Here is a 12,819-nt window from a genome sequence, read left to right on the forward strand (position 1 = left end):
ATATGTGTCCGGTGTATTTATATGTGTCCGGTGTGTTCAGATGTGTCCGGTGTGTTTATGTGTGTCCGGTGTGTTTATATGTGTCCTACGTGTTCAGATGTGTCTATATGTGTCCGGTGTGTTTATATGTGTCCTATATGTTCAGATGTGTCTATATGTGTCCGGTGTGTTTATATGTGTCCTATGTGTTCAGATGTGTCTATATGTGTCCGGTGTGTTTATATTTGTCCTATGTGTTCAGATGTGTCTATATGTGTCCGGTGTGTTTATATGTGTCCTATGTGTTCAGATGTGTCTATATGTGTCCGGTGTGTTTATATGTGTCCTATGTGTTCAGATGTGTCTATATGTGTCCGGTGTGTTTATATGTGTCCTATGTGTTCAGATGTGTCTATATGTGTCCGGTGTGTTTATATGTGTCCTATGTGTTCAGATGTGTCTATATGTGTCCGGTGTGTTTATATGTGTCCTATGTGTTCATTAAAGATATCTATGAACATTTTAAAAACTGTAATCATTCTTAAACATATGAATCATGGTTTTATGTGTGTTGTATTATCATGTATGATTTATTTCAATTGTTATACTTGTTTGTTAATAAAAAAGAGGGCGTGTCGTGACGCCATCACGCACTGGAAACGCACTTCCCATATTTGGCAGCAGCTTCCTGTGACAGCTCGGCGCCTCATCATGATGGTGTGGCCACGGGGCTCCGGGTTTGCGGCGCGGGTCCGAAAGGGAAACTGGGTGTGCAGTTTGGCGGATCTTTCTGTGCGGTACTACAGCACCAAAACAGCTCCTCAGATACCCGGCATGGAGTACCAGGTAAGACCCGACATCTCTCCTCCTTCCTCTTCTGTGAATCAGCAGCTAGCCGAGCTAACTAGCCACCTGGTGCTAGTTTGACAAGTTTGTAATAACTCGGAGGGACTGCAGAGAGCAGAGAAGGTGGAAACATGGCTGACAGGACTACAGGAGAACACTTTGACTTCAGCTGGTAGTGTTGAAAAGGCTGGATGTGGACTCGGGTGAACCAGCTGTTACCTGTGTGGCTGGTTGGAAGAGTTAACAGTGTGAACAAAGCTGTACTGTACTGTCTGCTCCAGCCGCACTGACAGCAGAGCACACACACGTGGTCTGAGCCCCTCTCTGATGCCATGTTTGAGTTTGTCCTGGGACACTATTACACCATGTTCAAAACTTAGGCCATCACTACCTTTGCTTCCAAGTTTGTGTTTTATTTTTGATTTATGAAACTCAAACTACTTTGTTATAAACATGCAACTATTGAGGAAATGTCATATCTTCAGGTATAACATCTTTATGCTGCAGAAAAGTCCCCGGATATAACTACATTTCCATTATTATGCTTATATAGTACATTGGCTTGCACTACATCATGTCTGTTTTTAATGCAGTGACTTCCATTACAGAGTCTTGTCTGTTTTTAATGCAGTGACTTCCACTACAGAGTCATGTCTGTTTTTAATGCAGTGACTTCCACTACAGAGTCATGTCTGTTTTTAATGCAGTGACTTCCATTACAGAGTCATGTCTGTTTTTAATGCAGTGATTTCCACTACAGAGTCATGTCTGTTTTTAATGCAGTGACTTCCATTACAGAGTCATGTCTGTTTTTAATGCAGTGATTTCCACTACAGAGTCATGTCTGTTTTTAATGCAGTGACTTCCATTACAGAGTCTTGTCTGTTTTTAATGCAGTGACTTCCACTACAGAGTCATGTCTGTTTTTAATGCAGTGACTTCCATTACAGAGTCATGTCTGTTTTTAATGCAGTGATTTCCACTACAGAGTCATGTCTGTTTTTAATGTAGTGACTTCCACTACAGAGTCATGTCTGTTTTTAATGCAGTGACTTCCACTACAGAGTCATGTCTGTTTTTAATGCAGTGACTTCCACTACAGAGTCATGTCTGTTTTTAATGCAGTGACTTCTACTACAGAGTCATGTCTGTTTTTAATGCAGTGACTTCCACTACAGAGTCATGTCTGTTTTTAATGCAGTGACTTCCACTACAGAGTCATGTCTGTTTTTAATGCAGTGACTTCCACTACAGAGTCATGTCTGTTTTTAATGCAGTGACTTCCACTACAGAGTCATGTCTGTTTTTAATGCAGTGACTTCCACTACAGAGTCATGTCTGTTTTTAATGCAGTGACTCCCACTACAGAGTCATGTCTGTTTTTAATGCAGTGACTTCCACTACAGAGTCATGTCTGTTTTTAATGCAGTGACTTCCACTACAGAGTCATGTCTGTTTTTAATGCAGTGACTTCCACTACAGAGTCATGTCTGTTTTTAATGCAGTGACTTCCTCTACAGAGTCATGTCTGTTTATAATGCAGTGACTTCCACTACAGAGTCATGTCTGTTTTTAATGCAGTGACTTCCACTACAGAGTCATGTCTGTTTATAATGCAGTGACTTCCACTACAGAGTCATGTCTGTTTATAATGCAGTGACTTCCACTACAGAGTCATGTCTGTTTTTAATGCAGTGACTTCCATTACAGAGTCATGTCTGTTTTTAATGCAGTGACTTCCACTACAGAGTCTTGTCTGTTTTTAATGCAGTGACTTCCACTACAGAGTCATGTCTGTTTTTAGATCATGTCAGATCTTCATTAATGTATTGAGGACATTGGGACATTCTTCTGCAGGATGCTGTTTGCACTCTTAACACGCTGCAGACCAACGCCAGTTCTCTGGAGCAGGTACGGCGAGAGCGGAGTCACCCTCAGCAGCAGCTCCACGCCATGAGAGGCTTCCTGGAACGAGCCGGTCTCAAAGTGAGTCAACAAGGATCACAAAGACTGTTATTGATGTGTAATGTGATTGATTCGTGTTGTCTTATCTAACGTGTGTTTTTCATGTGTGTGTCAAAGGTGGAGGAGCTCGATCATCTCAATATTATTCACGTGACGGGAACAAAGGGCAAGGTGAGTTCACCGGAGCAATACTGAGAGTTTCTCTGTGGTTATGTGACGCCAGTCTAAAGGTCGTATAAACACACTCTCAGTGTGCGATCACTCGCTGATGTCTGGTCACAGTTTTACGAGTGTTGTTGTTTCTCTCTCAGGGCTCCACGTGTGCGTTCACTGAGCAGATTTTAAGAAGTTATGGATTCCGTACTGGATTTTACAGGTAAAACTGCAACATGTGGAGAAGAGACTTTAGGTACGATGAGCAGGCCTGCATGTTGGGAGCGTAGCGTTCTAGAGGGATGATAGGGCACTATGACCTCTTTAAGATACAAAGGTGTCTGATCATTAAGAGCTTTGTAGGTCAGAAGAAGGATTGCTTCATGCTCAACACTTCATTAGGTGTGCATTCCTTTAAAAGATATTTTCTCCAAGCAGTTCCTCAATATTTGTTTTAATAATATTTATTTTTCTTTGTAAATAAACTCTTTTTGTCATTGTTGTTTTCTGGAGGGGTTTGTTCTTTCCTTTTTATAGAAGTTTTCTCAGCGCTAGTTATTCAAACCAACCTGGATGTTTTCTCTAAAGTGATTCTATCCTGCTCAGAAGTCTTTCATAATCCTTCTTTCTTTTGCACAATCCATTTAAAGATTTGATCCAGTATGATAGCTTTAATCCAAATAGATTACTTTATAACCCTGCCTGGTGAGCATTATTTGTTCTAAGTGTATAAACTCCTGTGTCCATCTTTCTGTTGCAGTTCTCCTCATTTGGTCCAAGTCAGAGAGAGGATTCGGATCAACGGACAGCCGATCGGGAAGGAGCTCTTCACTAAATATTTCTGGCAGGTTTATGGACGTTTGGATGAAACTAAGGTGGGTCGTGTTTAGAGGAAAGATGATGACATTTTGGATGACTTGTGCTCCTCCTGTTTCTGATTGAAGCCTCAGGAGTGTTATTAGTGTCACAGGTTGTGATTGAATGAATCTGTCATGTGAGGATGAGCGTGAGCCTCGTGTCTGCGCAGATTAAAAACCGTCAGTGTTCACTTTGTGTCCTGAAATAATCCGGACGATGGTTCTCCCTCTCTGAGCATCACGTGGAGGAGCTGCCTCTCATAAAAAACCTTCATCACTAACTGAGTTTGGTGAAACCACACTGAAGGCATGAAAGGAGACACAATCTGAATCTGTTTGGCTGCAGTTGGGTGTGATTGTAAAACTGTTTGCCGTACGGGTGCAATAACAAACCTTGGCTTGTAAAGTCAACCACATGCATTCCATCCAACTCGGAGTAAAGACAGAATGTTTTTATAAATGAGAGTACCAGAATCATGCTCTGATCATTTTACTCCTCTTCCCGTCCTCAGGATGCGCACGGCGGGACGATGCCAGCGTACTTCCGGTTCCTCACTATCCTGGCCTTCCACGTGTTCCTGCAGGAGAAGGTCAGCTCACGGAGTTACCGTTATTAAAAGTTAATGTCTAACTTTGTGCTAAGCTAACCACCTCTGGTGTTTGTCCAGGTGGATTTAGCTGTGATTGAAGTTGGGATTGGAGGAGCTTATGACTGCACAAACATTATACGGTAAGAAGAGCGTAGAGTTTCTTTTAGTTACATCAGTCATATCAGCCGTGTATTTCATCTCCTCCTCTCTATTCTTCCCTGTAATCAGTGGTGGACAGTAACAATGTACATTTTTTGAGTATCTGTACTTTACTTGAGTATTATTTTTTGGGGGGAACTTATTACTTTTACTCCACTACATTTCTATCAGTGCTCTAGTTACTCACTGCCTTTGATTTGAAGTCAGCTCATGAGTGTCCTTCTCTTTTCTGAAATCTGATCCCTAAGACAGTAAAATGTGTTTGTGTAGTTCTGTTTGTCTCAGTGGTTTAGCCGTACCTATATATTGTGCAACACAACATAAGAGCCATATTTCAGGCTTACAGCAATGAAAATATGAACAGTTCATTAGGTCAACTGAGCGGGCACATCCCTGTTTTGTACTCTTGAGTTGATGTTTCATGTTGGCTCTGCGTGAGGGGTTTGTTTCTTTAATGCTCACACACTCACCAGACGTCCCATTGAAGTACAGGTCTCCATCAGGATGAGGATCCTGTCTTCATGCTGTGGTTGTGCTAACTGTACAAACAGTTTTTTCCATGGGGTCAGTGAACGCTCCTCCCTCCAACATAACATCCCCTTGTTGAAGTCTTTGGCTTCGGTCCAAAGTCCCACTTTCCCATCAACGCAGGCGGTGATGCATGTTGTTTTGGCAGGAGTCCAAAGACGTTGCGTGCCTTGTCTCCTAAAAAAGGTCTTTTGGTTCCACGAGTCCTTGAATGACAGACCTACACGAAAGAGACTACATTAACTGTGAGGGAATTATGTTGCATTTCATACGAAGGAATTTATTCTCAGTGATCTGAATACTCTGATACATCTTCTCAGATCTACTGGGGTAAGACACAGAAAGAGAGGTCGGACAGGGACCCATGAGAAGAGAGAGGAATCCAATCTGGACTCATATGACCATGACTAAATGTGGATCAAACCCCCTTACTGTCCCTGGGTCAGGGGCACCAGTGAAGAGCTTTAAAGACCACAGACTAGTGGACCAGCTCTTTTCCTGTTAGTCCTTAAAGGCCCTGTGAGGAGCTTTCAGGTTCTGTTGACTCGGGTCCCTTCAAGATGAAGTCATAGTGTTTGTCTGGGATGAAGACTACATTTTCCATGAGCACCATCACTCACTGTGGTAAAGATGTGTCTCATTTGCCCTGGAAGCAAATCAATGAACTCTTTTTAATCCCACATTTTACCAATCTGTCACAGTAAGTGAAGATCTTTAAGAGGTTTATAATAGATGTATAAAGGAAGCTATTAGCTGTCGTTTAGATTTCCTGACTACCCTGAACGCATCGGAAATGATGGATCCCACCTCCATTCAACAAACAAACATTGTAAAAGTAGTTTTCTTCTCCTTGAGGACAGACCTGACAAAGCTTTTTACTTTCAGCTACAACTAACCTGTAATTACAGATTCTGATTCAGAAACATGTTGAATCTGGATCTCAGGGTCTGAAATTTTAGTCTGAGAAGGGTTCTGGTCTCTGTCTGTAGTCTGAGTAGTATCAACCAATCAGGTGTAGCAGGAAAAACAGTTTGTATGGAGAGCTACAGCAGGTGTTCTCAGAATTCTGACATCAAAGACAGTATTCCAGAATTCTGCCTTTGAATTCTGAGAACAAATGGAACATTCCGTGAAGAAGGTCAGATCTAAAAAAACATCAGTGTCTCTAATCCTCTTTTATAGACCTCCATTCAACAAACAGGAGAAGGAAGCCAGAGAGAAGCCTCTGTGGAACTGTTTACTGTGAAACTGAGACTAGACAGAAACAGTTGAATGGGCGCTTCTCTAGGGGATGTAATGAACATGGAAAGATTGGACATAATTCTTCCTCTTGGTTTTGACAGCTTCTCATGTCGCTAACAGGACGGTTAAACAGTGACGTGCACTGAAAGCGAGCCTCGTCTGGAAGTCTTTAATCGTTAACCCCTGCTAATGCCTTTAACCTTTGTGTTCTGGGTCCACAGGAGACCGTGGGTCTGTGGGATCTCCTCTCTGGGTATCGACCACACTCAGATCCTTGGAGACACCATAGAGAAGATCGCCTGGCAGAAAGGAGGAATCTTCAAGGTGTGTTGCACAGACACATTAGTGATGAATGCAAGGGAGAAGACTAAATGTTGGCATGTTTCTGAACCCCTCCGTGAAACTGGAACTAACTCTCTCGTGTGTTTTCAGCCGGGGGTTCCTGCCTTCACCGTCAGACAGCCAGAAGACGCGATGGCTGTGCTCAGAGACCGGGCCAAAGAGATGAAAGTAAGACCCAGTGTTGTGTTTTCAGTCACTCTCCCACTCAGTATCACGTACTGAACTGTAACCTGTCGTCATAGTGTCCTCTCTGGGTGAGTCCAGATCTGGAGGGCTATCAGGCAGACCTCCCTGAACCTCTACATCTGGGTCTGGCCGGGCAGCACCAGCGCTCCAACGCCTCCCTGGCCCTCCAGCTAAGTCACACATGGCTGCAGAGACGATGTGAGCCAGGTGAGACGGGAGTTGACCGATGTTTGTAAAGGTTGTGGGCTTGTTGGAACAGCTCTCTTTGTTTTTCAGATCAGCAGTCTGTTAGAATCACAGCAGGACCGGGTGAAACAAACGGGTTACAAGAATGTCACCGCTCAAAATTTCAGTCCTAAAACTAATAGCAGTCGCTTCATCTTTTAAATCAGCTTGTATGTTGTCAAAGCTTGGCGTCGGCGTCTGAAATGTAGCGTCAGGACAGCGTGGATCAAGGAGGCGGTGTAGCGCTGAGTTTGAACACCTTCTCTGAGTTTGTTGCGTTTCCATAGATGCTTTAGTAAATGCTCCGTTTTCTGTTCCATGTTTTGTTTTTAGATGTCATATCAAATTGGTAGAATCCAACGCAGCTAGCGCCTCGTGAAATGATCGGGTTTTTGTTTTTCACTTCTCTCCGTTAAAGACTGAAACACACAATGGATAGCCCTATTTGACTACTGTTGTAATCCAGATTACATTTTGATGTCTTCAGTATTAATCTACAATGTGGAAAATAATTAAAATAAATAAAAAACATTGAATAAGAAGGTGTGTCCACACTTTTGACTGGTAGTGTACATGCTATATTTCCAATGGTTTTTATTTTGAAATTCCAAATCAGATGTAGCTGTGAGTGGTAGTAACACATTTTGAGATGCTCTCTAATCAGTCTGAATCCAAATATTAAAGTGGAAACAGGGTTATAAATGTCAAATATACATTCATTCCCTGGCTGTTGCACATTTTCATATTACAGACGTCTTTTATTTTGAAAATCATTGGTACATTCCTTTTCTGTCAGAATCTGCCATTTGTAAATGTGTTTCTGATTTTGTAAAAATGTTTTCCAAAATGTGAAATTGTCTCCAACTTTGTCAAAGTGTTTCACATCCTTTGTAAGTTTACATTGTACTTCCCAGCCACCGTACTTTCAATTTGAGACCAGTATTCATGACCTTACCTCCTATATTTTAGCTCTTGTGTATAACTAGTACTGTCCTGTGTTTGGTATGTTTTCATTCTTTGAACTGTGTGTTTATGCAATAAACTTAAATCCATGGCTGGAGTTTGATTACCTGTTCCTTAAGTGTACACAGTTAGGCAAACCCAGAACACTCTGTTGGTTTTCTTTCTGCTTCAAGTTGTGCTCAGTTTACGACAGGTGATATGACCGATCAGGGTGATATGATCTGCTTGGTACGTGCCAAATTGTCTGATTTCATCCTGATCTGAACTTTAAACCGTGCTGCCCTCTCTCTACAGACAAAAGCTTTCCTGCCGCCCCCGTGGAGAACACAGGTGTACTCCAGGTGACTCCCTTCAAACCCAGCCCCATCATGGTGAAAGGTGAGGAACATTTAATCGATGTTGATAAGAAAGAAATAAGAGCAAAGATCACTCCACACTGACGTAAGAATAAAGCATTGGGTGGATCCAGGAGTGAGTAAGATGTTCTGCAAACACTGAAGCTGTGAAAGCAAACAGAAACACTTTCCATCAGACGAGAAGAAACAAAGCTAACATTTCAATTCTGCAGAAATGTCTTCAATGTTTGTTTTTAATTTGTCTTAGGTCTGGCAGACACTGAATGGCCCGGTAGAAACCAGACCCTAAAGCACGGAGAGGTTACGTACTTCCTGGATGGAGCTCACACCATGCGCAGTATGCAGGCCTGCCTCCACTGGTTCAGAGAGATCGCAGCTCAGCATGAGAGGAGTGCAAGGTGAACGTTACTCTTTAACAACTGTAATAATGTGCACAAGTGAAGCAGACGTGATGTTAAACCTGGACGTGCTTTTGTTTCAGCGGACCTGTGGCCAGAGTTTTACTCTTCAACGCCACAGGGGAGAGAGACTCAGCAGCCATGCTCAAACTCCTGGTGGTGAGTTCAAACAGTCTTCAGAATCCACACAGGGAGAGATAACAACGTGACTTTAAACTGCCATAAAATTCAGTGTATACATTCACTTAGAGGTATTTCATTGCATTTCGTACTTCACCCAGAAGACGGCTCCAGTGTAAAGCATGCTGGGTGCATATCATTAGTCGTGCTTTTAAAGACAACAGTGGTTTATTATTCTGTAAATAAAGCTTGTGGAGGCTGGTTTGATTAAAAAGACTCCATTTATGACAACAAGTGACCAGCAGAGGGGGACAGTGTGAGTCCCTTTGAACTAACACTACCTTAGGGGAGCTCATCTACCATACTGTTATTGGCTGGGTGGTGATGACAGCACTAGAAAGTATGTTGGCCCTAAAGTTCAACTGCATCAACAAAATGAAACGCAAGAAACATTTAACTTCATGTTTAATCAAACAAATGAAAAATTCAGAAACACAAACACATTTCTCAAAACACAGAAACATTTAATGAAACTGAAAAAAAAAATTTTAAATGCAAAAATATTCCATAAAACAAAGAAACAATTTATTTCACCCACAAGTATTTTGTGAACCACAGAAAAAATTTATAAAACACAAAAATTTAACATTTCATGAATTTAAAAAAACAATTCAAAAGATTAAAATATTTGAGGAAATGCAAAACAATTTTAAAAACAAGTTTTTTTGTATTGCAAAAACCTTTTTATGTAACTAAAAAAAATGTAATGAAGTGCAGAAAAATGTAACAAAATGCAAAATACTCACTGATCAAAAACATTTTTTAAAAATGTAAAAACATTTCATGAAGTAAAGAAACATTTTATCTAATGAAAGAATATTTGTGAAACACAAAAAAAATGTATAAAAAATAAAATATCAGAAAAACTTAATAGTTCATCAATTTAAAAAACAATTCACAAAAGATTTAAAAAAAATTAGGAAATGCAAAACAATTTTGAAAACAAGTTATTTTGTATTGCAAAAACATTTTTATTTAACTAAAAAAATATATAATGCAATGCAGGAAAAGGTTACAAAATGCAAAATATTTACTGATCAAAAACATTTTTGAAAATGCAAAAATATGTCATGAAGCACAGAAACATTAAATTAAACTTATTAAATAAAATGCAGATTTTTTTTTACAAATTGCATAAAAGAAATAACAAAATACATTATTTTTGGTTTTTATTAAATATTTTCCTGTTAATTTAAGCTTTTCAAGCATTAAGTGAATTGTGAGTTGTGGTCTGGAAATGCAATGTACTATCATGGCCACTGTATTAAGAGCTACACATCTGCATGGAAACTGCAAATTGCTGAATTTAATAAAAGTATACATGCAGGAACAGAGTTGAAACTGTCTTCCATCTGCTAGACCCCCAAAAAACAAACTGCGTCTTTTATTACAGAGTTTATTGTATTTTTGTCATGCTTATTGGAGCTGGAGATTTTAAGGATTGGTTTTGTAGAATACCTCAGACTTCTATACTGTACTTCTGAGCAGACATTTAAACCTTTTTTATTTGTCTCTTTTCAGCCGTGTCAGTTTGACTTTGCCGTGTTTTGCCCGAATATCACTGAAGCCATCACTTCTTGTAACGCAGGTGAGAAGTTTGAACCTGTTGTTTCTGTCGACTATTAATTATGATTTTAATAACGTGGTTGTAACTATTCAATGAGTTGAATCTAGCTCCTAGGCTGAAGAGAGATGTGGTCCTTGTTATAAGTCCTTTGTTATTCCGGTTTCTTTCAGATCAGCAGAACTTTAACGTCTCTGTGGAGAACATGCTGACTCGCTGCTTGGACAACGAGAGAAGCTGGCGTCTCCATAACAGAGCGGGAAATAACAGAGGAGCTCCACTGCTCATTGAGGACAGTCTGTCCCTGGTCCCTGAAAGGAAAGCTGACACCTTGGTCTTCCCCTGCATCCTCAGCGCCCTCCAGTGGATCACCCAGGGCAGGGACTCAGTGCTGACTGACCCTGCAAAGACTGTCCTGCCGGTTAAACCAAGCATCAAAGCCAAAGCTGCTCCGCTCTGTGATGCAGCAGAGATCCATGTCCTCATCACCGGAAGCCTCCACCTGGTAGGGGGAGCACTTAAACACCTCGATCCAGCCTCCTCGAAGTGAAAGGGTCATATGACTCGCTGCACCAAGCTTTCCCACAGAGGCCGCCTCCAGCAGCCAGCCAGTTTGGACCAAGGCAGCTTCAGGGTGCTTGAAAATGGTCCTACCTTCACCGAGAGCCTTACAGACGACCGCACACATCTGGTGAGCTCGAGTCAAAGTCTTAAACTTGAAGCCAAATACGTTTACATGAACCACAGAAGCTACAAGCTGCAGACGGCCACACTGGAACTGTGTCAGAGGCCACCTGACCGAACCAGAAAGATATCTATTCATACCTGACATACTGCAGATTAAGAGGAGACCGTGCTACACAAGCTTCTTACCTATGTGGAACACCTGAGTGTCACAGTCAGTCTGTTTTTTTTTTATTGAAAGACATTTGGCACGGTTTCTTTTTATGTTGCCAAAAAAGTGCTTCACACAAAAGGCCTACTCAACTCAGCTTTTCTTTGTAAGTGTGTATATAATATGACACTAATGTTAGCATCAGACGAGTTCATCTACGTGTCATCATTGTCTGTGTGACCTCGTTTACGCTGAAATGAAAATAATCATTAAATGGTTTATTTAAATTCACGTCGTCACTGTCTGACAGGATGTATGATGTATGATGTGTGATTGTGGGAAAAAATGAATATCCATATCTGGAAAAGTGAATAAAAAATGTGGATGTTGGAATTGAATCAACAGTTGTTTGTTTCTATATATTTCCTTTCCTCTTCTTTTTCAGAAATTAAGGTTTGTGTAATATAAGATAATTACCAACATTTTAGAATATTGTTAGAAATTCTGCAAATATTTAATTCAATATTCTGAAAATGATCAAATGTAAGAAATATTCAAAGAAATGAAATATTTGAACATTTTGAGAATTTTTTAAGAAATGTTAAAAATTAAAGAAATTACGTCAAAATTTCATGAAATTATGAAAAGTATTTTTATTAATTTAGAAAATGTTTGTTTTTTTCATTTTTAAGGTATTGCGAAAATATTTAGAAAAGGTTGATCAAATTGAAAACTTTAAAAAAAATGTTTTTGAATAGTTCATGAAGTTTTAAAAATATAAAAAACATTTTTTTTTTTTTTAAAAGAAATTTAATTTGAAACATTTAAGTAAATTAAAAATGTTAAATGAAATGTTTAAATTCAAAACGGATGGGAATGAGTAATCTCTTCCTTATACACTGAGACCAAACTGGTTTCAACTCTGCTTCCTTTAGACATTGCAGACGGAGTCCTGAGGAAATGATACATTGAAATCCATGCATGTTTTTTCTGTGACTACCAACCCAAGCTTAAAGACCCTTTCTTTTTGACTTGCATGCCAAATGTCTATCTTTCACAGGGTAACTGACGAGTATTATGTGGTCACTGTGTAAAACTGCAAACACAAAATGTATGTATATAGAAAAAGAGTCAAAGCTGCTTTAAAGTAACTTGTTTGAATGTTGAAGTTATCAGTGCCTTGTGTGTATGACCCAGAGTCATCCCTCAAGTTAAGTTCTTCTAAGTAAACTGCATCTACAAACATATCTGAGAGCATTGAGCACACTGCAAAGGGGTGGAGTCAAAGGTACAGGTGGAAACAACCTGATATAAAAGTAGAGCAGCTTTGACAGCAGTTAATCTCACCATGGATCGTTACCCTGAAGGCTTCACAGAGAAGGCAAGAGACGTCTTTTACCTTTATTATTATTTTTTTTGTCTTTAATTTGAAGAAGGAGCAGAAAGATCTA

General features: G+C 40.1%; 1 protein-coding gene across 1 annotated transcript; it reads left to right on the top strand.

Moving 5' to 3' along the window:
- The first annotated feature begins 655 nt into the window (after positions 1 to 655).
- fpgs (folylpolyglutamate synthase) lies at positions 656 to 11,766 on the top strand. Its single transcript, XM_034710020.1, has 15 exons — positions 656 to 825; positions 2,683 to 2,811; positions 2,908 to 2,961; positions 3,102 to 3,166; positions 3,704 to 3,818; positions 4,313 to 4,390; positions 4,469 to 4,530; positions 6,541 to 6,643; positions 6,752 to 6,829; positions 6,904 to 7,054; positions 8,330 to 8,413; positions 8,639 to 8,789; positions 8,873 to 8,948; positions 10,491 to 10,557; positions 10,707 to 11,766. The coding sequence occupies exons 1-15, from the start codon at positions 691 to 693 to the stop codon at positions 11,081 to 11,083; spliced, it is 1,725 nt and encodes a 574-aa protein (XP_034565911.1). The 5' UTR covers positions 656 to 690; the 3' UTR covers positions 11,084 to 11,766.
- Positions 11,767 to 12,819: the final 1,053 nt, after the last annotated feature.

This window comes from Notolabrus celidotus, chromosome 19 (genome assembly GCF_009762535.1).
Source record: "Notolabrus celidotus isolate fNotCel1 chromosome 19, fNotCel1.pri, whole genome shotgun sequence".
In the NCBI taxonomy this organism is placed as follows: Eukaryota; Metazoa; Chordata; class Actinopteri; order Labriformes; family Labridae; genus Notolabrus; species Notolabrus celidotus.